The 24,982-nt window shown below is 31.8% G+C and overlaps 2 protein-coding genes across 4 annotated transcripts in view; one reads left to right on the forward strand and one right to left on the reverse strand.

Moving 5' to 3' along the window:
- The first annotated feature begins 2,484 nt into the window (after window positions 1-2,484).
- On the forward strand, window positions 2,485-4,028 carry LOC125069519. The gene is made up of 2 exons (XM_047679039.1): window positions 2,485-2,557; window positions 3,319-4,028. Exons 1-2 carry the CDS (start codon window positions 2,485-2,487, stop codon window positions 4,026-4,028), a joined length of 783 nt encoding a protein of 260 aa, XP_047534995.1.
- A 16,302-nt stretch (window positions 4,029-20,330) lies between these two features.
- Window positions 20,331-24,982, reverse strand: part of LOC125069427 (lysophosphatidylcholine acyltransferase) — a 60,436-nt gene continuing 55,784 nt past the window's right edge. For all 3 annotated transcript variants that reach the window (XM_047678920.1, XM_047678919.1, XM_047678921.1), the window contains 6 exons: window positions 24,615-24,752; window positions 24,216-24,341; window positions 23,614-23,758; window positions 23,000-23,101; window positions 22,290-22,431; window positions 20,331-21,766 (listed from right to left, as the gene is read on the reverse strand). In XM_047678920.1, coding sequence (XP_047534876.1) covers window positions 21,669-21,766; window positions 22,290-22,431; window positions 23,000-23,101; window positions 23,614-23,758; window positions 24,216-24,341; window positions 24,615-24,752 — 751 coding nt within the window. In that variant the 3' untranslated portion in view covers window positions 20,331-21,668. The remainder of the gene's footprint in view (window positions 21,767-22,289; window positions 22,432-22,999; window positions 23,102-23,613; window positions 23,759-24,215; window positions 24,342-24,614; window positions 24,753-24,982) is intronic.

Below are 24,982 nucleotides of genomic sequence, written 5' to 3' on the forward strand. Positions count from 1 at the left end.
CGTGTCGACGGTGGAACGCACCTTTTTACACTGGAACTGAGGGGTAGGAAACCCCTATTTCGATACTACGGGATCATAGAATAAAAATATCGCAGACTGAAAATTAGGTATTAACTGGAAGTCTTCAAAATAATTAAATATAAAAAAATATATAATTTCTTTTAATGAAATTGTGAGTGTTTATAATTTTTTTGAATAAAATATGAAGCTAAAATATTCATAAATAGCTACATAAATATTACTCATTTTTTATTTTAAAAAATAAAATAATTAATAAAATTATTAATGATGTGGGATAAAATCGTAATTAAATATACGTCTGATTTTCAGAACAAAATACGCGATAATGAATGTGGTACAAATAATCTTTGACCAATTTGGCCGAGTGCGAAAACGGGACAACTTATGAGGGATATAGTTAGAGGAAAGAGACGAGACATATTGACGAATGTACAACGTATTTGACCAGCCTTTCTTTCTGCTCAAATAAAACATGAGTTCTGAGAAGGCTTAGTCGACTTGTACGATTGAAATAATTCAGGGATCACCCAGCATTAAACATAAAGTGAGCACGTTTACCTTATATCGATGGATAATAATTTTCGTATCTGGTCGAGTGGTAAATTACTGATACTATCGTTTTAAAAATAGAACACGTTCGATTCGAAAAGATTTGTAATTTGATTTTATTTAAACAGTTACTCGTATCAATTATTAAATTACAAAAAACATTAATAGAATTGTAAATTAATTGGTAATGAATATTTTATACAAGTATGTAATTTTTTCTTATTTTATAATATTAATACAATACAAAAATGACTTTCATAGGCAACGAAACAGTTATTGTCGATCACAACATGTTTTAACATAAGCCGTTTTTCGTTTGGTTAACCAAGACGAGTGAGTAATGACTAGTTCAAAATATAAATAATTAGTAATTTATTCACGTATAATATATATTTTTATAAAATAGGAAAGCCCCATATGGGGCACCTGATACACCGGCTATAAACATTGGCGCTGTAAGAAATATTAACCATTCCCTACATTGTCAATACGCCACCAACCTGGGAAACGAATATGTTATATCCCTTGTGCTTGTAATTACACTGGCTCACTCCCTTGTCAAACCAGAACAATGCTAAGTATTGCTATTTAGCGATAGAATATTTTATGAGTACGTCTTAGAGGAGTTTCCACTGACCATCAAGTAATACGACCAATAGTATTCATATAGTAAAATTTGTATCGTTGAAGGCGTATCGTTGTTGTTTTATATTTAAATGAATATTGTAAAATAACTGTTCAGAAATACTTGTGAAAGTCACTAAAAATATTTTGATTTTCGTGCTAAAAAGTCAAAATAATAATTTTAGAAAAAGTCCTCGAATAAAATATAGAAAAAAACTTTTATTTATAAAAGTGAGCCGAGATGGCCCAGTGGTTAGAACGCGTGCATCTTAACCGATGATTTCGGGTTCAAGCCCAGACAGACACCACTGAATTTTCATGTGCTTAATTTGTGTTTATAATTCATCTCGTGCTCGGCGGTGAAGGAAAACATCGTGAGGAAACCTGCATGTGTCTAATTTCAATGAAATTCTGCCACATGTGTATTCCGCCAACCGGCATTGGAGCAGCGTGGTAGAATATGCTCCAAACCTTCTCCTCAAAGGGAGAGGAGGCCTTTAGTCCAGCAGTGGGAAAATTTACAGGCTGCTAATGCTAATGATTATAAAAGTGTGTCTTAAAATATGGTGGCTGATGATCAGTGACAAAAATTAGGATTTCCACTTAGGCACCAACTCCAAACATATTCCATTTGAAAATATTTGAAAAACGTATTAAGATATTAGTAATGTGTTCGTTGTTATATTTCTTCTTGGAGTGCCAGTGTTTAACGATGAAAATTATACATCCGCACAAAGGGGGTTCATTATTGATTGTGGGCTGTCCTAAAAAAATATAGGAATAGAGCTTATTCCTTCTAAGTGGCCAGTTAACTGTCTCTGTCTTTTCGAGGACCTGTTTGCTGACGTTGACAGCTAGTTCAATAGCGATTGATATTTATATAACAGTAATTACCTGAAATTGAATTAACTCTCCCTCGAAATATTAACAACCGACTTAAGATGATAGACCATTTTGATACATGTAACCTATACCTTTTATGATTATTATAATGAATGTCCCATATCACAGTCTGAAATTTAACGCTCGTGTTCTGCGTCGAGTTTCGAGTTACTTCTTACAGGATATCTGTACTGTAATTAAAAAAGGTTTACATGGTACACTTTCCGAGAAGGAAAACATCGTGTGTAATTGAAATGTGTCAAATTTCACCCCTATCCACGAACCCGCAAAAAAGGCTTCGAGCCTTTTTCTCTTCCAGCTGTTTGACATTTACAGAAATTCACTAAGAAATATTAAATTATAAGTACGTTAAGCGTTAACTACGATGTTGTTAATGGTCCATAATTGATGGAAATTGTTGCTTTTACGATTTTCTCTGTAAACCTCGCGGACGTCGGTGAAATGAGCGCTCGATTATTCAGTGAGTTATTTTCATTATAATTACTTGATGACAGTGAATTGTTACTATGTATTTTTTATTCAATCAATATTTTTAAATAAACATTATTAAATAATTACATATAATCTAAAAATATAAGTTTTTTTTATTGTATTCAAAATAAAAATATGCTTTATTCGAGTAGGCTTTTACAAGCACATTTGAATCGTAGAGCCACCACCGGTTCGAAGTTTAGATTCTACCGAGAAGAAACCTCCAAAAGAACCAGTAATCTCTTTTCCAACATATAAAAATTCGGAAGAAACTTCGACAAGCTCGGTTCAACTGAAGCGTCGTTAATAAATTAAGTGATTAGCTGCCCACCATCAAAAGTAGAATGTGATGAGCCGTTGATATGTATGAAGTAATTATATCTAAAGAATCATCAAAATCGTTTCACAATCAATGTATCGAGTGTGTTAAGCACTATAAATAATAAGACCGAATTGGTAAAAATATAAAATAAAATATTAGACAACATCACATACGTTGCTCTGACCCCAATGTAAGTACTTGTGTAATGGAAAATCAGAAGAAACGTATACCACAAACACCCAGACCCAGACAACATAGAAAACTAATTAACTTTTTCTACATCGACTCGGCCGGGATTCGAACCCGGGACCTCGGAGAGGCGTACCCATGAAAACCGGTGTACACACTACTCGACAATGGAGGTCGTCAGAATTTGTAGCCCCCTTATTTGTCAAATTAATTATTAAACATTTTTATATTTATTTCAGAACATCTAAATTTTATCCTCAGCCTAACCCATATAGTCAAAACAGACTTAGATCCTCGAAACGAATTTACTAATTTCACATTCAAAGATTATCTACAAAAATTTAAACCGAGTCTTATTTGGAGAGAAATCGAAGAAAACAACAAATTTAACGGCATAAACAGTACATTAAAAGATGAGTTCGACAATATTTACAAACGTATCGACGTATCTGACGAGCTTTTAAATTTAAAAGTTAAAAATGGTGATCCAAAAATAATATTACGAAGAGATGGTAGGCGATGGAAGCCCCCCGGAGACGTTGTGTCGAATCAAAACGATCCTTTCAGCGTGAGACCCAGGATCTTCGAATTGATGAAACAGACTATATACCAAGCGAGAAATAAAATGGTCATAATGCAAGTCTTAAGAGAGAAATACAATAAGATATCGGTGTATAAAATGGGTTTTTTGATTAGCAAAACGGATATCACGTGCAAAACTTTTTCAAGATTTGCGTATAAGGCGTTTAAGGCTTGCACTATGTCTAGACAAGGTGCTATCAACAGCTATCCTTTGATCGATAAGTTGGAAGCGAACGAAAGACTGTTAGATCTGTGGTTTGATGTAGACCTACTAGTTGATTTGATAAACCTTAATCATGAAAACTGCAAGCGAATGCTAAATCAAGTTATGACCAATAGGAAGCATGCTTGGAAATTTATCGACTAATAATATACATAATAGTATTACATTAAATAAAAATAACCAATTAAATCTTCAATTTATATTGTATTATTAATTTAATGCCTAAATTTATACGCCACATAATCGTTATCTAAGTAATAAACAGGAAATCGTTAATCATAAACTTGAAATTGTTGAATACATTCATTTTTATTAAATACTAAAAGATGATAACAAAGTCGGCATTTTTTCTTTTAATTTTTTCACATCAACATTGTAAGTTTTATATTACAATATATATACATTGTAATGTGTTTTTTTATCTAATTTTTTTAATTAAAAATTTTTTTTTCAGGCCTAGGCGAAGACCCGAAATATAAATTTATTGAAATATATGATAATACTTATGATAATGATCGACTTTTTTACGGTGACTTGACTAATATAAAAGAAATGTTTCTACCACCTCTGGATGAATTAAGTGATACTGAAAGCGAAGAAGAAAATACTACCACAACAGAGAAACCTGGTGATTTAAATTTGGAATATTTAGAAGCAACAAATCAACAACATGATATACAAGAATTCAATGAAATAACAAAACTTATTAATAACGCAACTAGAAGGTACCAGGGCTCGTATCATGGTTGGAATGATCCACAAAATACGAGATATTATAGCTTTCTAATATTTTTCTGGGTTTACTTAGAGGAGACAGAGGATTTAAAAAAAGAAAGATTTATCAATCTTAACACACAATTCTTGATACATACGCGGTATCAGGTAAAAAAAGTGTTATTACAAAAACATCCAATAAGAGCAGACAAAAGATACAGACTGGGTTATCTTTTTAATAGATTGAGGAGGCTAAAATATGAGCAGCAGAAGATAGTAAATTACGCAAGCCAACAGATAAAATCGGCATTTCGAAATTTAAAATCACAAATAAGACTTTATGAGAAAATGGTTCGTTATGATGTAGATATAATGGATACAATTAAGCTTATTAAAGAGATTGATGAAGAGGGAAATGAATTCGTACCTATAAAACCAGAATCTTAGAATATATAAATTAAAGTATTCACAAACAATCAAGTTCATTTTATACCTACCAATTTTTAAACGTTAGATGTTGAATATTTTTTGGAGATTCCAAGAAAATTAAATTATTGCTCTTTTATTGGATTTATCAGTCCATGATTATCAAAACATTTCTAATAAAACAAAAAAAATCTTCATCAATCGAACCCCTTAATCAGACTAAACAATATTCGACTGGATTGCTGCATAAGGTTGTCGAGTCTTTTTTATCATCCGAAAAATTCCATAAGATGTGTATAATTAATTTTTGAATTTGTAATTTAATTAGTGATATAAATTAAAACATATTTATAAAAAAAATGTTTGAACATACGTTCAATCATATTCATCTTCGCATCTACTACCGTATTTTTCACGGAAAGTATTCTGACTAATTGTTTGGATTTATTTATTTGTTACGCTTTGTGAAATATTGAAAATATGTTGTCAGTGATACAGAAGAAAACTTCGAGCTAACCTAACGCCTACCTCCGCCTGGTAAAGCCGCAGTTGGTAAATAAAAATATAGAAATTGTAAATATTGTCTTACTTTCTTTTTTTTCTCACACACAAACGATTATTTAAGCCATATTTATATGGTATAAATTTTACATGTTCGATTAGATTTTATGCTAAATAAGGAGTGATGACTTATCAAGCTATAGAATAAAATCATTGGTAATTTTTTACTAATAAATGAAATCTTTTTTTTTATAACGTACCTACTATACGTCTTCGTTACTTCCTTGTACCAATTTTATGAATATCATATTTTCTCTTATATATATTTTTCAAAATCATTAATAATTTTCCGTACATACATAACATTACAGAATATATATTGAGAAGTAACAGTCAATGTCTTGATTTCTTCAAATTTCTATCTCAATGATTCTTTAGCTCCTAGGTTATATAGATTGCGAGAATAGCCCTTTTCTGCAGCACAAATATAGTATGGGAGAGATCGCTCCGTAGCGATAAGGTCGCCAAAATGGTATGCGTATTTTATTAAGGTTGGATCTATGTTGTATTTATTTTGGTTTCTTTGTGTGGAGTACAAAGTAAAAAGTAATAAAGTAAATATGGACAGCGACTGCGTTACCCCAAAGCATAATACCGTAAGACATAATAATGTGGAAGTAACTGAAATATTCTAAACGAGCAAGATTGAACGGGTGAATGTGACATTGCAGTGGGTGTCCGATTGGGGTGACGCCAATCTTGTCCAGTTCAACCCTTCCAAAACACAGGCCTTTCTTTTCTCCGCGAAAAAGAGTAACTTCGATTTAACACCCACTTTCGAAAGTGTTTCCTTACCGATTACTAACCATCTAGGGCTTCTAGCTATTACCATCACCTCTAACCTCAACTTTGGCCAACAAATTAAGTCTATGGCACAAGCGGCGTCCAAGAAATTATCAATTCTTTCAAATGTTCGGCGGTACTTCATCTCTGAACATTTGCTTAATCTTTACACTGCCCAAGTTCGATCCCGCATGGAGTACTGCAGTCATCTCTTGGACGGTGCAGCCAAATATCATCTGGAAGCTTTGGATTTAGTTGACCGAAGAGCCCGTAGGTCAATTAACAACGAAAAGCTCTCAAATAGCAGACTACACACCCTTGAGCATCGTCGTCGAGTTGCCAGCTTATCGGTTTTTTATAGGATACACTTCGGAGAGTGCTCGAAGGCTCTTTTCAAACTGGTTGAGTCATCTCCATTCCTTTATCGGACTACTAGGCGCAGACAAAAGTTTCATCCATACGTTGTTGACATACCCAAAATTCGAACCAAACGGTTTGACAGCTCGTTTTTGGTGAGAGTCGCCAAAATTTGGAACGACCTGCCTGGGTCAAAAAAAAAACTACTAATTCGCAATAGATAAAAATAGTAATAAAGAGTTTTGTGCAATACCCTTTTGGGTATATAGATGAACCACCCACTTATCAGATTCATTCAGCACAAGGGACATAACATCTTAGCTCCCAAAGTTGGTGACGCATTGGCGATGTAAGGAATGGTTAGTATTTCTAACAGCGCCGCTATTATATATATGTGGTGGTGACCACTTACCACCCGATGGCCTATTTACCCGTCCACCTACCTATATCACACAAAAAAAATATTATGAATGTACCTTCGAAGGCTTTTTGGGACCTACAATTTTTCTATTAGCTTTTCTGTTAGTCATCTGAACGTACTAAGACAACCAGTCAATTTGTACAAAATATGGCAAACTTTCCTTGTTTATCGGTCGTTATTAGTGAAAGTCGCATTAAAATCCGTTGTGTGGTTCAGAATAAGTTAATGTAGATACAGACGAAAAAAAAAACTTTTTTGAATGTTTATTATTATAGATTTATTTTTATTTCCAGTCCATTGTTGATTTATAGTTATTTCAAAAATATCTCGTAGGTTAGCGATTACACGATTCAAATACAAGCAAACATTACCTACATAATATGTCGCTCTTTTTCACGAAGTCTGGTATAAATTGCCGTCTGGGGTTTGAAGTTTCTAGAAACGTCGTGACGACGATAGAAGCGAGTAAAAGAATTGTATATCTTATGGATATGTCACCGTAAAATTGTAAATACAGTTAGATTATAATCTATCTCGCGAGATTGAAAACTGTTGAAAGATTGTGAACCGTAGCATACTGCTTACAATTTAACGCTAAAATTTTGACATTTTATTTTGAGTTAAATCATCGTTCACAGTAATTCGGCACCTTACTATATCGCGAGATAGATTACAATCTAACGATATTTACATACTACTCTATCTACGGTGATAGATATATATTAATTTAGATAAATTATTATTATTAGTTCTCCCCAGAGTTTGAACTCGTAAGATAAAAAAAATATGGTAGGAGTCATCGTCGACTCAAAAAAAACCTGATTTGCTCCTCATTTAAATGAGTTCTTAATATTCCGTTTAATATTGCTGAAAAGAAAACATATTAAAAAGCATGAAATTAAATTACCATTATTTAAAATCAATAAACATAAAAAACATTGTATTACAAAAGTGGCAATGAAGCGTGCTTTATTGCTTTTGAGTAAGTAATTTTTTTTTCGTTTCTAATTATTTATTTTAGAAAGTATACTAGTGTATGATGTTTTACTATGTATGTATGTACTATTGGTGTATTTGGTAGTATATGTAGTATTCACCTAAACATTGATTCTATGAGAAGTGTGAATTTTTAACACCAAGTCAACGATGTAAACAACTTATTTCTCACTATGACTTACTTTGGACATTAATTAAGTACCTTTTACAATTTTTAATAATTTTACAATGAATCGATTGTCAAATTCCGCCTATTTCTCAAATCCTCCGCCGTTTCTCCTTTTTTTAATCATCGTACAAAACAACGTACAACTTTATTAAGAAACTCTAATTCCCATAGAATTAATTATTAATGGCAACACTCGATCAAATACGTTAAGAAATTATATAAATTTCAAATTATCGATCTTATTAAATCAAAATCATAATATACTTTATTCAAATTGGCACAAACTATATTAAGTGAACCTACCACCGGTTTGGAATGCAGATTCTACCGAGAAGAAACGGCTAGTAACTTATTAATTGAGTAAATCGGAAAAACCATCGAATTTGTGTATAACATGTATATTCTCGTAATGTTCGATGGCAAATTAATATTTTTTTTTATGAAAAGAAACGAAAATTACACAATAATTATCCATAAAAACATGAAATATATAAGGCGTTATCATTAATAGATCTACTAATGATCAAGCGATCAATTAGTGGAACGGAACTAATTTAGTTTAGCGTTACGTTAAGAAATAGAAGCGATCTGATATAGATCTTGGAGTGATGGAGATCAAATGACAATGAATCGCTCTTCAAACTAATGTAACATTAACTCTTATTATAAAATAAAACGAATATAACATTTAGTGTTATTAAACATAACGACGTTCATTAAAAATACTAACAGTTTTACGAAAATAAGTTTAAATGAATGTTATGTCGAATAACGGTTGATACAGATGGCAACATTAATAGGATAAATTTTAGTAAAATGATATATAAACATTGAGATGACGTTGGACACACAGTTGAAACGATGTTTTTTTCGCTATTTATAATCTAGCGACCCGCCCCGGCTTCGCACGGATGCAATGCTGATACTGAATATACAACAGAATGACTTACAACTTTCAGTCTTTCAGTCATTAGACAATACAAACCGCTATGTCCCTGCGCTTTAAATCTGTTATATCTTCAAAAATATTCATTTAAATTACAAACCGTAAAGAGCCATATTGATCTATATTAAATTCACAATGTATTAAAGGTACTTAATTGGATAAGGATTAATGCTGTATTGCTTAAAATCGCTTCGAAAATAAGCCATTTCTCGTAAAAAGTTAAGGACAAAAATGGTTATTGTAGATTATCCCTAAGTAGACGTATACCATCGCGGACTTTTATGAAGACCTTTTTGTCTGTACATTATTTTGATCTATCTCGTAGGGTTCAGCCAGGGTTTGCAATGTAAACAGAAAAATGTGTTTATTTACGATATCACTTCAGAAACCTCTACAATTATCAGTGTTTCTCTAGTTTATAATTGTCAATGTATTATACATATAAACCTTCCTCTTAAACCAATCTATTAAAAAAACTGCATCAAAATCCGTTGTGTAATTTTAAAGTTTTAAGCATACGCAGGGACAGACAGCGGTTTGCGACTTTGTTTTATAATGTATAACGATAATGATTTAATAAGAGACACAATGAAATAAATTAACGTTTAAGAATAATTAAATAAAAGCAAAAAAAATAATAATATAAATCATGTGTGAATTTAAAAACTAACAAAAATTAAGTTTAAATAATAATATTTAGAACCGTATATAATAAAGAGAGAAAGAGAAAAAGAGGGAAAGGTAGCCTGGAGGAAGCGTAACTCTTTTTCTATAAGTGACGATTTCTGCCTCACTCAAAGCCGCATGAAATAACTTAGTTACAAAAAACCAAATGATATCGTAGCAAAATTTGCCGTAAGATTACATTTATCTAGATCAATTAATCACTCGCAAAAACTGGAACAATCAACAAAGCCATTAGAACGATCCCAACAGATACGTATTTATATATTTCTCCTAAGACTTTTGCGTCCGTGATTATTTGAGTTGTTTTTTTTTTCATATTAAATATATTGATCTTTTATGGCTCCGTTAAATGCTGTCAAATATATGTATGCTTAATTTTAACGATGACTGATATCGGTCGGGGAGTCATCGAAACAACTACCATATTTTATAACGGAGAATAACCAATTTATTATACATGCATGCACACACACACACACACAATTTATTATTTCAATCTCATAATTCAATCGTTCGGCTATTTGACATAATAAGAGCAACGGCTTAGCTAGTAAATATAACGGAATGCTGTAAATATAACTATTGTTATAAATATGGGGGTTTTTCTTAAATTTCTTGACAGAAACAATTTGATGACATTAACCTGGTCTGACTCGGGGTTTGACTCCATAACAAAGTTATATTCCTATTTGCTATTACTAAGACCAGGGAAAATTTTGGAATTTTTCAACTTAATTCTTACATATTTCAGGTGTCATCTCTGTTTCCAATTCTGATCCGTATGTTCCAAATATCAACGATATGTTCAAGTCGCTTACTGAAGATAAACTACTAAGCAGGAGAATAGCGAATCCACCTAATGTTATTATTAAAAACTTAACCATTGACGTTGAAAAGATAAACATGACCACAATTATTGCAAAACTGAATTCCTTAGCTAAGACCTTTGAGAACAACACCGGAGAAGACGTCATATTAAAGGACTATAAGGCAAGACGACTGGCTTACGTCGGAAGACTTTATCAATGGTATAACGCGTCGACAGTTCTCGTAAAAAATAAGCTGTTCGATTTGATGTTACAACTAATATACATGGCGCGACATAAAATAAAACAATTAGAAAACGAACCTTACTATAACCCCTCGGATACATCATATCGAATAGCGTTCTTGTATAGGCGGCTAAGACGTCTTTGGAAGAGGTTGCTAGATGTTTTTACAACCATGACCAGGAACAGGTCAGTAAATTATTTGCAATTTCTTGCACTCTTTCGAAATTAATTGTAAAATATTTTAAACATCCGCCTAATTGTGTTGAGTAAGTTTGAAGGTTGAGTGAGTCAGTGATATGTCATGTTAGACTTAGAGTGACAATGCATTAACGATGTAAGATGTGACCGTTCTAACAAAAACTTTCGTAAACTGGGTTTTTATTTTAACCATCACAAAGTAAGTGTAATACCAATACATTCCAATGTTTATATCTAAATAACCTTGGAAGCCAAAATTTTATGTCCCTTGTGCCAGTAATTAGTTCAAACCAGAACATGACAATACTGAGCATTATCCACCCAGACGCACAAAACGCACCAAGTAAACGCACACATAAAGGAAATCATTTAAAACATGCAATGTTGTTAATTGAATAATAAATTATGATCTTAAAATCAAATATTTCATTAATGATTTTTTTTGAATTTATTAAGTATTAGCCATATCCATTGCTAGTCAGTAATTAGGTTCCTACCTTATCGATCGGACTGGTCCTGCTAATTATACCTAATGGCCGGGTAGTAAACTACTGATTCGTGCTATTTTTTATTCTTTTACTTCAAAATTATGAGGCAATAAAACTATTTATATATTAAGTTTAGAGGCTATATTATAATCACGAGGTTCCTGGTTCACATTTTCAGTAGTAGCGCTGAAGACCTTGATCTTGCGTTCTATTTACTTCCTTTCGTTGTATTCATTTCATGGTGCACGTGTTAATTTATATTGAACACAAAGACGAACTTGTAAATTATTAAAAAAATATCACAATTTATGAAATACTTACTGAATAATAAATCTACAATGTGTTTATAACCATGTAAAAAAACACACACAAAACTTATTATAAAAATAATTCAAATCGATACGGAAGAACTATGATGATACAGCCAAAAAATCAACAGTTCATTATTCATACTAAAAGAACTTTTGTTGTTTCAGACACAATAAAAAAAAAGTATTCGACAGAGTGAATCCCTTCCTTATCCTTCATCACAAAGCTGCGAAACTACACGTGGACTTTCTCTACCTTTGGTGGCTGCTAATCAAATTACACGAGAAATATGATTTCCGACATGGGATACCTAATACAACGCCGGTTGATTGATTCTGATGATACGAATATATTTTTATCTCACTGTTTTTTACTGGACTTGACAATATCATCATATTTTATTTAACGAGGATGAATTTACGGAGCGTAGTTTATAAAATTATAATAAGGCCTTGCTAGAATCGAGAGGCCCAGTGGTTAGAACGCGTGCATCTTAACCGATGATTTCGGGTTCAAACCCAGGCAGGCACCACTGAAATTTCATGTGCTTAATTTGTGTTTATAATTCATCTCGTGCTCGGCTGTGAAGGTATACATCGTGAGGAAACCTGCATGTGTCTAATTTCAACGAAATTCTGCCACATGTGTATTCCGCCAACCCGCATTGGAGCAGCGTGGTGGAATATGCTCCAAACCTTCTCCTCAAAGGAGAGGAGGCCTTTATCCCAGCAGTGGGACATTTACGGGCTGCTAATGCTTGCTAGAAAATTGATCCAAACTTATGACCAATGAACTGGCACTTACTTAGCTGAAAGACTGAACTATTCAACACACACAACAACTGAGCAATTCAGAGAAGTAATAGCGCCAGTGTCCTGTGTAGGATGCCGTAGAACATATTTCGGACAGAGTGGACTTTCTGTTTCGTATATATCTTTTTTCTTTTTCCATCGTATGATTTGATTTAAATTACACGTTGAGTTAAATTAAAATTAAATGTTGAGTGAGAACCTTGTTACTATTATGGATATTTATATAGCTTTACATTTAATTTAATCACGATTCAAAGGTCGCGTTCAACCTGTTAATTAAAAAAACATCCTCCTAACTTTAACTTCCTCTTAGTTAACGAAAAATTTTTATTTTTTTGTTCTGATTAAAACCGTCTATTATCATTAACTACTCTTCAAAATTAAAAGATCAAATGTGTATAAGACGTTTCTATACTTAACGTTTCATAATAAAGTGAATGTTTGCTGATTCATTTGTTAACTGATAATTCATATATAAATGTATATAATTTAAATATAAATAAATTATAAGCTTATATATGCTCCTTTCCATATAACATTTTGCATAGCGACCATAGGGTATCCCATTTTAAATTCCATGGTGGCGGATTAAACATGACGTGTGAAATGATTGCCACATTATTGGCAATGAGTAACAGACATTCAATGCGATATCAACATTTGTAAATAAGTCTTTTGTCATATGAGTCATATTGTCGGTATATACCGGTTCTTCAAATTGTTTTTTGAAGTCATACTTCTTAAGGCTTTCTTTCTTTACTTGGTGGTAGGGCTTTGTCCAAGCCCGTCTGAGTAGGTACCACCCACTCATCAGATATTCTACCGCCAAACAGCAGTACTCAGTATTGTTGTGTTCCGATTTGAAGGCTGAGTGAGTCACAGAACAGAAGGGTTTGTTACAGGCACAAAGGACGTAATATCTTATTTCCCAAGGTTGGTAGCGCATTGGTGAGTTAAGTAATGATTAATATTTCTTACAACGCCATTGTCTATGGGCGGTGGTGACCACTTACCATCAGGTGACCCACTTGCTCGTACGCCTACCGATATCATAAAAAAGGCGTGTTATGAAAAAAGTACGAAAGTGACATTTTATGGTTCGAACGCACGGGGTGATGTGAAATCTACTCGCTGAATCGACAAGTCTCTTGATACAGACAAATATTAACTTTGCCAGATAAAGTGCAAAGTGAACTTTATCTCGCAAAGTTAATTTTATTTGATTTGATCACAAAAAAAAATATTTTGATAAAATTATATAAATTCAAATTGTGAATATTTAAATTTGCGACATTTATCAAAATAATGATTATTATTTTATTGCAATTAATTTTATTTGCATGCAGTTCAAAATTATTTTATAACACCCGAAGAAGAAGGACTTCTAACGAGCGTACATAAGTACACGTACTTTGCTTTGTTTAATTATTTAACAAATGAATCTGAAATTCATCAGTAAATTTATTTCTTTTTTACGAACCATCTATCAAAACTAATAACCATATAAATGATTACAAAATAATTAACTCCCACCTGAACAATGTGCTTAACCAAATGGATCTTTATGTTATGTAAGTTTCATGGTTAATTTATTTACTTATTCGGCGAGTCTAACAGAGTTGGTAACAAGAACAGTGTTTTTTTTTTAATTATAGCTTTTTTAAGTTACAAATACATTTAACTTAAATAATCTAAATACACTATGAGTGCTTGTTAGGTCAATTGTACTTAACACTTTTAAAATAAACATGTTTTGTAATTATTATAATAATTTAAGAGGTAACTAGAGGTACAAGGGGCATAATTAACGCCTTGGGTTTTAAAGCTTGGGTTATAAGGTTGGTTGGTTGGTTGACGGATTGGTGATATAAGGAATAGTTATTATTTCTTACAGTGTCAATGTCTGTGGGTGTTCATCAGGTGCCCCAAATGCCATCCATCTACCATTTACCGAACGTAAAATTGCTGTAACGTGAACTTTTGATTTTGTTTCGTTATTACCAAATAAACCGAGGTTCGACAAAGGTGATAGTTATGAATTAATAAACTACCAAATTAAAGACGCAGTCGGAGGCTCTAAGACATTTTAAATGTCCTTTAGTAAAGCCACCGATTTCTTCAGTTTCTTTACAAATCCTTTTCCTTTTTCCTTTCCTTTTATATAAAAGGATTTTTTTCGCCACCTCCAAAATAATGGCTGCGCTCAGGCAAGTCATCTTCGTGGGATACTCATTGTGAACGAAGGAGAGGACTCCTCGGAGTCCAAAACAATCTGGGGAGCGTCCTTTCCAAAAGCTCGGCTACGAAACCAAAACCCTCCTCACTGGCCTGATTGGCCTTAGACTTGAGGTCAACCTTATCCCGAGCAAGGCTACAACAACGTCCTTTCACAGTTTAGCCGGCTTGCTCTTCACAGCCGTTCTCGTCAGACTCCCGTCTCAGATCTCTCCGTGTCAGAGTCGGAGTTTTAGACCAACTTAGGCGTCGAACGACAACTCAATATTTAAACAAAAACAAGTTTCCATGTCCAAAGCAAAAAGTCCAGAAGTTACACGTCAGAAACAAGGAACATCAGTTTACAAGCCAGCTTGAAACGACAATTTTAATGCATCAAAGCGTAAAATCTTATCTCAGTCGAAGACGTTCATTCCTGTTCCGCCTCCGTTGGCAATAGCCTAATATTAAATAGCCTTCGCTTTTCGCCTTCGTCGAGATTTGGAATATCTGATGCAACAAGATTTTTTCGAATCTGAATAGTAGTTCCAAAGACAAGCGCGTTCAAACAAAAAAACACACAATAACTTCAGGTTCGTTACATTAGTTTACCTTTTTCCGTTGAAAGAGTTACACTTTAGTTAGTTGTGTTTCCCAGCAAATTTATTATCTGTTTAGTTTAAGGAAAATAAGATGAGTAAATTAAGTATTATTTTTTGTTTTTAATCAGGTTTTGGATACAGCCTATCTACGACAATAATAGGAAATATTTCTGAAAGTACGGACGTTCAAATTGCTAATTCTGTTAACACTACCAGTATTGACGAGAAAACTGTCCTAGATTATTTATATGGCAACCAATCAGATACCAACGAAGATAATTTAGACTTTAGCATGATGGACATTGATACTCTTAAAAAGTTATTCGCAAACGCACGCAATGGAAGCTACATTAATGAAACGGAATCAGTTAAAAATATTGAAAGGGGCCGGAAGCCTTCGGATGAGGCTAATCAAGACGGTCCTTACTTCATGGCCAAATCTTTAGATCTTATGAAACAGTCCATATATGCAACAAGATTCCGTCTTCAAGAGACGAGAAGTCTGAGAAAACAATATTCAAGCGATCCTTGTTATAACTTAGCGATTTATTACGGTTCTCTGATGCAATTGAGAATAAAATTGGACAATGTATATAACACTTTGATGCAGTTAGGTTACGATGTTAAATTTTTATGGTACCTGAAACTGTATGAGCGGTGCTTGGCGATAAACGTTGATGTGACATACATGGTAGAACGAATGTTTAAAATAAAGGGTCTCTTAATGTCAGTAATACCCTAAGATGCATTAAATAATTTATTTCTTATCATATTTATTGATTTAAATAAATAGTACAATAGAACAGAAATATTAACTAACGATAATACATAAACCAATCAAGTTTCCACCAATATCTAACACAGATATGAGGCAGGAAGTAATAAGGGAGACAAAAATAGTAAAACTAAGAATTTTTAGATGTACAGTGTGTTACAGTCCCGTGCCTTAAAAAGCCCGTAAAGCCGACGGACGTATTATAGATTCGGTTGGTAGACAAGCAAATGGGCCGTATGATAGTAAGTAGTCACAACAGAATTAAGATATTACGGTCCTTGTGCTTGCAGTTACACTAGTTCACTTATATTTTAAACTGGAATATAACCATACTAACCATGGCTGTTTGGCGGTAAGCCCTATAATCATGTAAAATGTCTCTAAAATCGTGTCGGATTGATCCGATCGGACAATTAGAATTATAGTACAATAGAGAGAGGGGGAATCTTTCCCCTCTCTTTATATAATATCTCCTGCACACTCATATATTGATTATTTTGAAATATTCAATTCCATTTGGTTTAGAATTTCAACGTCATTGAAAGCTTTAATGACTTCAGCACAGAGGTCACTTAGCGATTTGATCTCCCAGATTCGATGAACACCTCATGAATTGGAAGACAAGTAATCTATTATTTATGAATATATATATAAAGAGGTTTTTAATCAAAAGCTAAAAATGAAACAAAAATATTTTTAAAACATTTATTAAAAAATAAATACGTATAGAATAGCATCAATAAAATTAAAAACATAACGAAGGAATGCTATATAATACATGATTAAATCTCATTTAAAACTCAATGTTCGCTTAAATAAGAACTACATAATTAATAAAATCTAGGTACATGTGATATTAAATAAAGTACTCGAACCATTGAAAAATACTTAACAATGAAATCGATGTTACCATATGCATAAAATAATATGCTCCATATTGATTTAATTTAAAATTGTTGTAATATATAACCTGTGGAAATGTGATTTAATGACTAAATAATAACTTAGAACTTGAAACTTTATTAGTACTTAAGAATATTATACTGTGATACCATCGATTCCAAGAGACAAGTTACACATGACATGAAACAGCTCTAGTGGAAATTAAATGTTAAATTATTCCAATCTTATGGTTTACATAAGGTACCACAAACAAAGCAGCAGATTTTGTGGTGTAACTTTATATTATAGGTAGGTTACCTGTCTAAATAGCCGATACATTAAGCATGGGTCATATATGCAAAACAGAGAAACGGTTAACTATAATTTGTCTGCTGTTGCAGCTCATAAAATAATCCCAGTTACTGTATTAAGCAACTTATAAAAAAATATTTCTAGAGACGATTTTGAATAAACGCCTCGTTAACAATTTAAACAATTATAAGTAAACGAATCGTTTCTCGAATGGTAATCGGGCACGAGTGGACTTAAACAACGTATTAATGATTACGAACAGTTTAAAGATTTGAATAATTCTTTGTTTCCATGTTAATAGCTTATTTTTTTACTAACTGAGTATTGACTTGGAGGAGATACGATTATCATGTCGGTTAAAACATTAAATTCAATAAAAAGCATTCATATAATTTAAATTATTTGAATAAATGTTCAAAGTAAACTAAGAGTACAAATAACAAATAATAAATAGAGTAAAAATGAACATATACTTTAATAGTAAATTATCTGTACATATTTAAGTAAATAATTTTAAGAAATTAAAGTGTCTGAAATAAAACTAATTGAAAGAATAAAAATGCCTTAATAATCTGTTTATAAAGATAAGTACGGTTTGGTTATTCGAGTTCCTAGTTTTAAGCTATATACAGATTAATAATTTATTTAAATAATAATATACACAAACGTTAGTATTTTTATACAAAACATTTGTATTCCTGATTTATCATGCAATCGTATAAAATCAATCCATTACATTATAATTACCTTTTTTTTAATTTCTACTAGAGAGAGTATTTTAGAAAGAAGTGCATTTAATACTTAATAACGCATATATCTTCTACTAACAAAACAATGAGAATCAGTGAGCTATTATAGATTAAAAAAATATATGATGTTGCCAGCATATAAATATCAAAATTATACGACAGATAAAATAGTATAATTATTTTTAAAAAAGGTAATGAATGAAAAAATTAAGAACTGTTTACTATAATGTTCTTGAGTCTACGCCATATTTGTTTTCTAGTATTATGAAAAATGTTAACATATAGACTATATAAAAATAATTTAAGATGATCTGTCAAAATGGTTGACAAAACATATAGTTAGTGCAGTTATCTATCGCAACAAACCGTACATTATAAACTCCTAATTCAATCTTCAATTTCCTTTCACAGCAAGAACTAATTAGAAATAATCAGTTTCTTAGTCGAGGCCAGGTTTTTAATTCTAATTTATTTGTCTATTGACATCTGACATAAGCAATATAACAATTGTCGGCTTAAATAAGAACAGGTTACTGTGAAAACATATTGTGTTAGAAATAAAAGAAGAAATAGCGATTGGGCATCCTTATTACAAATAATTTATAACAATATTTTTGTTAGAGCCAATGACATTGTAGATTCGATTAGTATTTATTTTAATTTGACATATAATATGTCAAACTAACCTCTAACTGCATAACATTTGACGTATCTTTCCACACTCACTAATTCAAATATTATTTTCCCACAAATGACAGCACGTATTCTTTTTTCAAATATAACATAAGGTCGGCCATGTTTTGAGTTACATTATATGTCAGATATTAATAGACTAAACTAATTGATAACATTTAAATACAACAAAAACGATTAACAATAATTATTTTTTACCGAATCTCAATATAACCACTTATTGTATTATACTATTACTAAACGAATATAATTCAATGCTTAATCTTATAATTAACAATTTGCTTACAATTATCACAATTTAAATGGCGTATCAAGCTTGAAGGAGACGCACTACGTCAAGTGTCAAAGAGAAATATTTACAATAAATATGCCATTAGTTAAAGATTAAACACGCTGAGAGAATACAGTTCTGACATATCCTAGTTCGAATTCGCGACTTATCATATTACTAATATATTCATATCGTTTATTTGTCGTATTCATAATTTTTAAATAAAGAAGTTTTTTTTTAATAGATAATGCGTTGTTACAAGTTTATGTCAACTGTTTAGTTAAGAAAGAGTCATTAATACGCAACTGACAGATGTCAAAAATACATTCTCTCAGCGGCCGCACATTAAAATGCCGGGACGTATCTACCGTTTATTTATCTTGTAGTAAACATTAAGCTCTAGAGATATATGAGGTATTGATGCCGATTATTCAATAAACAATCTAGCTAAGGCAAATTCGACAGGACTCATAGTGTTGCCATCTTTTTTAAACATACAAATGAAAAAGAGACAACAATACATTTGGTTCTGTCAAATTATTTTGTTTAGGATTTTAGTTTGGAAAAAATTCAAAAACTTTTTAATTGATCATCCGTCAGCTTGCTGTAATTGAGAATCTTGAAAATAATATTAACATTCAAAATACGCAAATAACATTTCGACTGGCAGCTCATTAACGGTGTAAGGAATGATCGTTACTTTCTACAATACTAATTAATAATATTCTATGGACAATAACCACTTGCCATTTGGCCCATTCGCTTATTATATTATTATACTCTGCATTAGTAAGATTCACATTTGCACAATATTCCTTGTGTTCAACTAATAATTGTAACTGCTTTTTGCAAAATTACAGAACATTTAAAAATCCTGTTTTGTTTATACATTTAAAGCGATTATGCTTAATTGGGAAGTAATGTTTTTTACTACCTTTTTTTATTAATAATATCATATTTATTCATTTAGTTTTAAATAAATTCAAAAACAATTACTTTTGAATAAATGTGAATAATGCAAGTGTGAAACGTAATCAAAAGTAATAATTAATTATACAAGCTTATGATTAAATTTGTATCGTCCATTTTTATTACAAACTGTACAAAATGTACATGTAATTTTACTTTAAAAAAAAAAGAATTACATTTTAACCGAACAATTTTATCGGAAGCTGTTCTTTAGAGAATATTAACCATTTGTACTAATCGTAATAAAGCGTTATTTTAAACTACTACGAACGACTTTTTTTAAATATCTTATAATTCTAAGAGTACGAAAATATTCACAATAATAATATTAATTCTACACACACCACCTGACTGCAGGTCAGCTGAACAACTAATTTGAACGAATCTTAAATTAATTCAGAAGTTCTACGAAAAATCTATTAAGCATATTATAATCGATATTTAATTTTTAAATCATTTCAAGAATTGTGATAAACCTCTATGACAAAGAGAGACTTTTATTGTAGTGGACGAATAAATTTAGAGGAACGTTCGAGAAAAGCTTCTAATTATTAAACTCGATATTCAAAACTATCTTTAACTAACTTCACAGATAACACATCAAAAAGATTGTTAATTTCGGGATGTTTCATTAAGAAAACATAATTGTGACCGGAAAATATTTAAAATAAAAACAATAACTTCTCCGAGAATCTTTCTTTCACATCTGAAGTATTTTCGAACATGTAGTAGATTTTTGGAAAACAATATGTGAGTTTTAGGCTGTTAATAAACGTGATAAGAACTGTTTTGGCGCGAAATTTGAATAAAGAACGTCCCAGGACTATCCGCGTTATTTCCGAGGATTCAAATTATTTTATCCACAATTATTGATACGATTTACAAAATTAAATATATGACGTTTATTTAAGCAAATGCGATTCAACTATTAAATTGTATAATCTGTGTCCGTCTTTACACAAAAGCACTATGAGTTTTCAATTCTAGATTTATTCAAATGTTTCTTAATTTGATGATTTTTTTTTCTATTCATAATATTTTTCTACTGTTTATCTACATTCTAAGTTGAGATGTTTTAAGATTTCTTCTACAGAATTTATTTTGTTCTAATTTTAACGAGTTATGTAATTAATTTTTAACATTGCAATATTTTTTACAATTTTTTTTTAAAGATTTGTATTGATTTGAAATAAGTTGCAATATATTAGTAACTTCAATCATTATAAACGTTTAGTGTTGCTACAGATAAAACTGAGTGTTGCTACATAAAAAATATTCTAAAAATAAATAAAATTACGAAATTTAATTTAATAAATTAAAATAATGTACCACAGATTTATTGAATTAAAATAATATCTATGGTACTTGCCTGCAGACAGTCGGTATGTGTTCCGAATCTCACTGGTTTTTCGGTTTCGTTTTCGGCTTGAAAGAATTATCGCTGACAAATAAGAATGCATATTCGTTTTTCTCCTGCGCGAATTTTATAAATTCCTCTGTAATAACAAAATATATTTATATATAAGTAAATAAATTCGTAACGCTTTTATTCTTAGTATATACGATTGATTATAATATCTTCTCTATATATTTACAAAAATATTATGTATATCCGTATATATATTTTTCTAAAGAAAAACAGAACAGTTAGAAGGGTGAGTGAACCAGTGTAATCACAGGCACAAGGGACATAGCATCTTTGTTCCCAAGGTTGGTGGCGCATAGGTGATGTAAGGAATGGTTAATATTTCTTACAGCGCCTTTGTCTATGGGCGGTGGTGACTACTTACCATCAGGTGGCCCATATGCTCGTCCGCCAACCTATGCCATAAAAAAGACTAACTTTTTATCGGCCCTATCTGGGATTTGAACCCAGTATCTCGAGATCTGCGTCTTTATATATAGACTAACGAGTCAGTCAAGATTTACAATATTATAAATATAAAGAAAATTAAAGGTCAATATAGTTTTTTTTTTTTAATAACTTCAATAATAATAAGAAAATTAATAAAGTCTTACCGTAAGTAATGTATCCCTTTTCGTCAAGGTCTACCTGTCTGAACGTGTTCTGCGCGTCTTCTCGACAAAGTCCGAGAACCCGAATCGCTATCTCTTCAAATGTGTCGCATTTTATAAAACCCGTGTGTGTTTCATCGTATAGCTGGGAAATAAAATAAAATTATTTAATATCTTTTATTCCAGTGGACTAAACAACTCCTCGAGTATTGGGCGCCGAACTGCAAGCATTCAATGATTTAACATTACAAATATCACAAAAAAAGGTTGATTACAAGAAGGTTTTTATAACGTACTGGCAGAAATCGTGACGTAAGGAAAATATTAATGTTACTTTTTATTATGTTTTCGGAAAATAAAAATAAAAATAAAATAATTACAAGATTCGAATGGGAGAAATATTAAATAACTTAGCAATTTTGTATGTAGAGATTAAATTAATAGTAATTTTTATGTAACTATTTAAGAGATTCTTGCGAGATCCATTACTAACTTGAGTTTGATGGACCCTAAAGTTTTAACTGCTTCAGGCTTCCATTTTTGTTGACTCCATGTTTAGTAAATTTATTAAAATTATTACTTTAACTTTAGTACGACTAACATTGCAAAAGCACCTTTGAAACTGTTTAAATCCTTATATTTGATATGATTTATAAATATTCTTCAGTGCTATTAACAAAAAGTTTATGATAATAATAATATGTCGCCTGTACCCTGAAAGTACACGAGAGGATGTGCGACAGCGGCGCGTGCGGGACCGACAGGAACATGGCGCACAGGATGTAGTCTGCGAAATTCACCAAACCGCTCGAATTCTGAAATATTAACGTTTCAAATTAAATGAAAATAAAAAGGAAAAAGAGGTTCGTTGCAAAAAGGTTTTTGTCTGGCAGAAATCGTCACGTAAGGAAAAAAAAGTTATATACCTTTCCGTTTTTTTCTCTTTTTATTGTATACGGTTTCATATACATAAAATTATTTATGTATATAATTATAATCGTCATAATTTTTTTAAAATTGGATTACGTAATTCACGCGGGATTTCAAGTACCAATTTTGTCATTAGATTTTGAATTAAATTTGGTTATTTTAATTACTACAAGTATTTAAAACGGGATATTTACCATGTTTTTTTTTTTTTAATTGGTGGAGCCCGATATTTCGACATTATCTACGAATGTCTTGTTCACGAGAGTTCGAGTTTCTTGATTTGTGATTGAAGTGATTGATTGTCATTAAATTAGTCTTTGTTAATTAATTGATTTTATTGTGACACGTCCCTTTTTTGAATATATTAAATGTAAATGGTTCCATTAAAGTAACTTACTTGAACAAATATATCGAAGAGCCTCTGAGAATTGATATCGTACGGCACTCCTAATCTTTGGGCGAACTCTTCTTTGTTAAGCCATTTTTTCTTTCCTTTAAGACCTTCAGATGCCAAGTGAACCTCGAGGTGTGAACGATCCAAACTGAATAAATCAAGGATTAAGAATAATTATATCCTAGAGGTTTGAACTGGATATTTATCAAGAAACTTTATAAATCAATTTAGGCTCTTAATAACAATGAGTGATATAAATAAAAAATATATATAACCAAGGGACCTCAGCCAAGATTCTGATTTAAACCCATACGAGAAGTATTAAATTTTCATTATTTTAATCTGAATTTATAATTCACTCGGCTCGGCAATATATCGGCATAACGTATCACGAGGAAGGTATATGTCCTAAGAAAAATGCCACACGTGTATCCAATCGGCATCGGATCATCGAAGTGGAATAAGCTTAAAACCATCTCTTTAAATGCACAAAACAATTACAGACAGACTTTACTATTTTACTATATGTAGTTTACAAAAAGAAGGACATATAATTATACATACATACATATTATATAACAAACTAAAGACATCGTTCTTCCTACCCCAGTTGCGCCCTCAATTCGCTGATCTCTCTGATGGCGGATGCACACGGAATTCCTAACTGCTTCGCCCTTGCTATTAGACGGCAGTCATCATAAGTGTAGTCGAGAACTGGCACGCCTAGAGCCCTGCAATTACATACATACATTTGCTATGAGTTTTAGAGCCGAGATGGCCCAGTAGTTAGAACGCGTGCATCTTAACCGATGATTACGGGTTCAAGCCCCGGCAAGCGCCACTGAATTTTAATGTGCTTAATTTGTGTTTATAACTCATCTCGTGCTCTCGTGCTGTAAAAATATCTGCCGATTTTTATTATAGAAACGTATATCTTTATTATTTTATAACAATATATAACTTAGTATCCAGCGATCCAAGTTAATACCCATGAAAATACTTACTTAGCCATGACGTCTCTGACGTTCCTTGCGTACAACTTGGGATCCCGTTTCTCTTCTTCGCTCGGGTAGTAAACCGGCAGGAACTCGATTTCGCACGAACTGTGCACTTGCGTTAGAGTCAGCCACAAGAGTTTCAGTCTGAAAATGTTGTCAAAGTGAAAATATACTTTATTCGAATAGTCCTTTAAAACACTTCTGAATTATCATACTATGAAAATACATTAAGCTAGCTGAGCCGACGACCGTTGTCCTGACTCTGCTTATGAATGTTCATAAATATTTTGCCTTAATAGAAAACTCGTGTAAGTTGTTATTACGACATGAACGTTAAGTTTTCGAAAAATGTCCAATTTATTGCCCATTTTCCT

Source organism: Vanessa atalanta, chromosome 15, assembly GCF_905147765.1.
Source record: "Vanessa atalanta chromosome 15, ilVanAtal1.2, whole genome shotgun sequence".
Lineage (NCBI taxonomy): Eukaryota > Metazoa > Arthropoda > Insecta > Lepidoptera > Nymphalidae > Vanessa > Vanessa atalanta.

Excerpts from the sequence above, each read along its gene's own strand:
- LOC125069519 (XM_047679039.1), top strand. The coding sequence starts at position 2,485 with ATGGAAATTGTTGCTTTTACGATTTTCTCTGTAAACCTCGCGGACGTC. Across the intron at positions 2,558-3,318 it reads AATGAGCGCTCGATTATTCA|AACATCTAAATTTTATCCTC; the intron begins GTGAGTTATTTT and ends TATTTATTTCAG.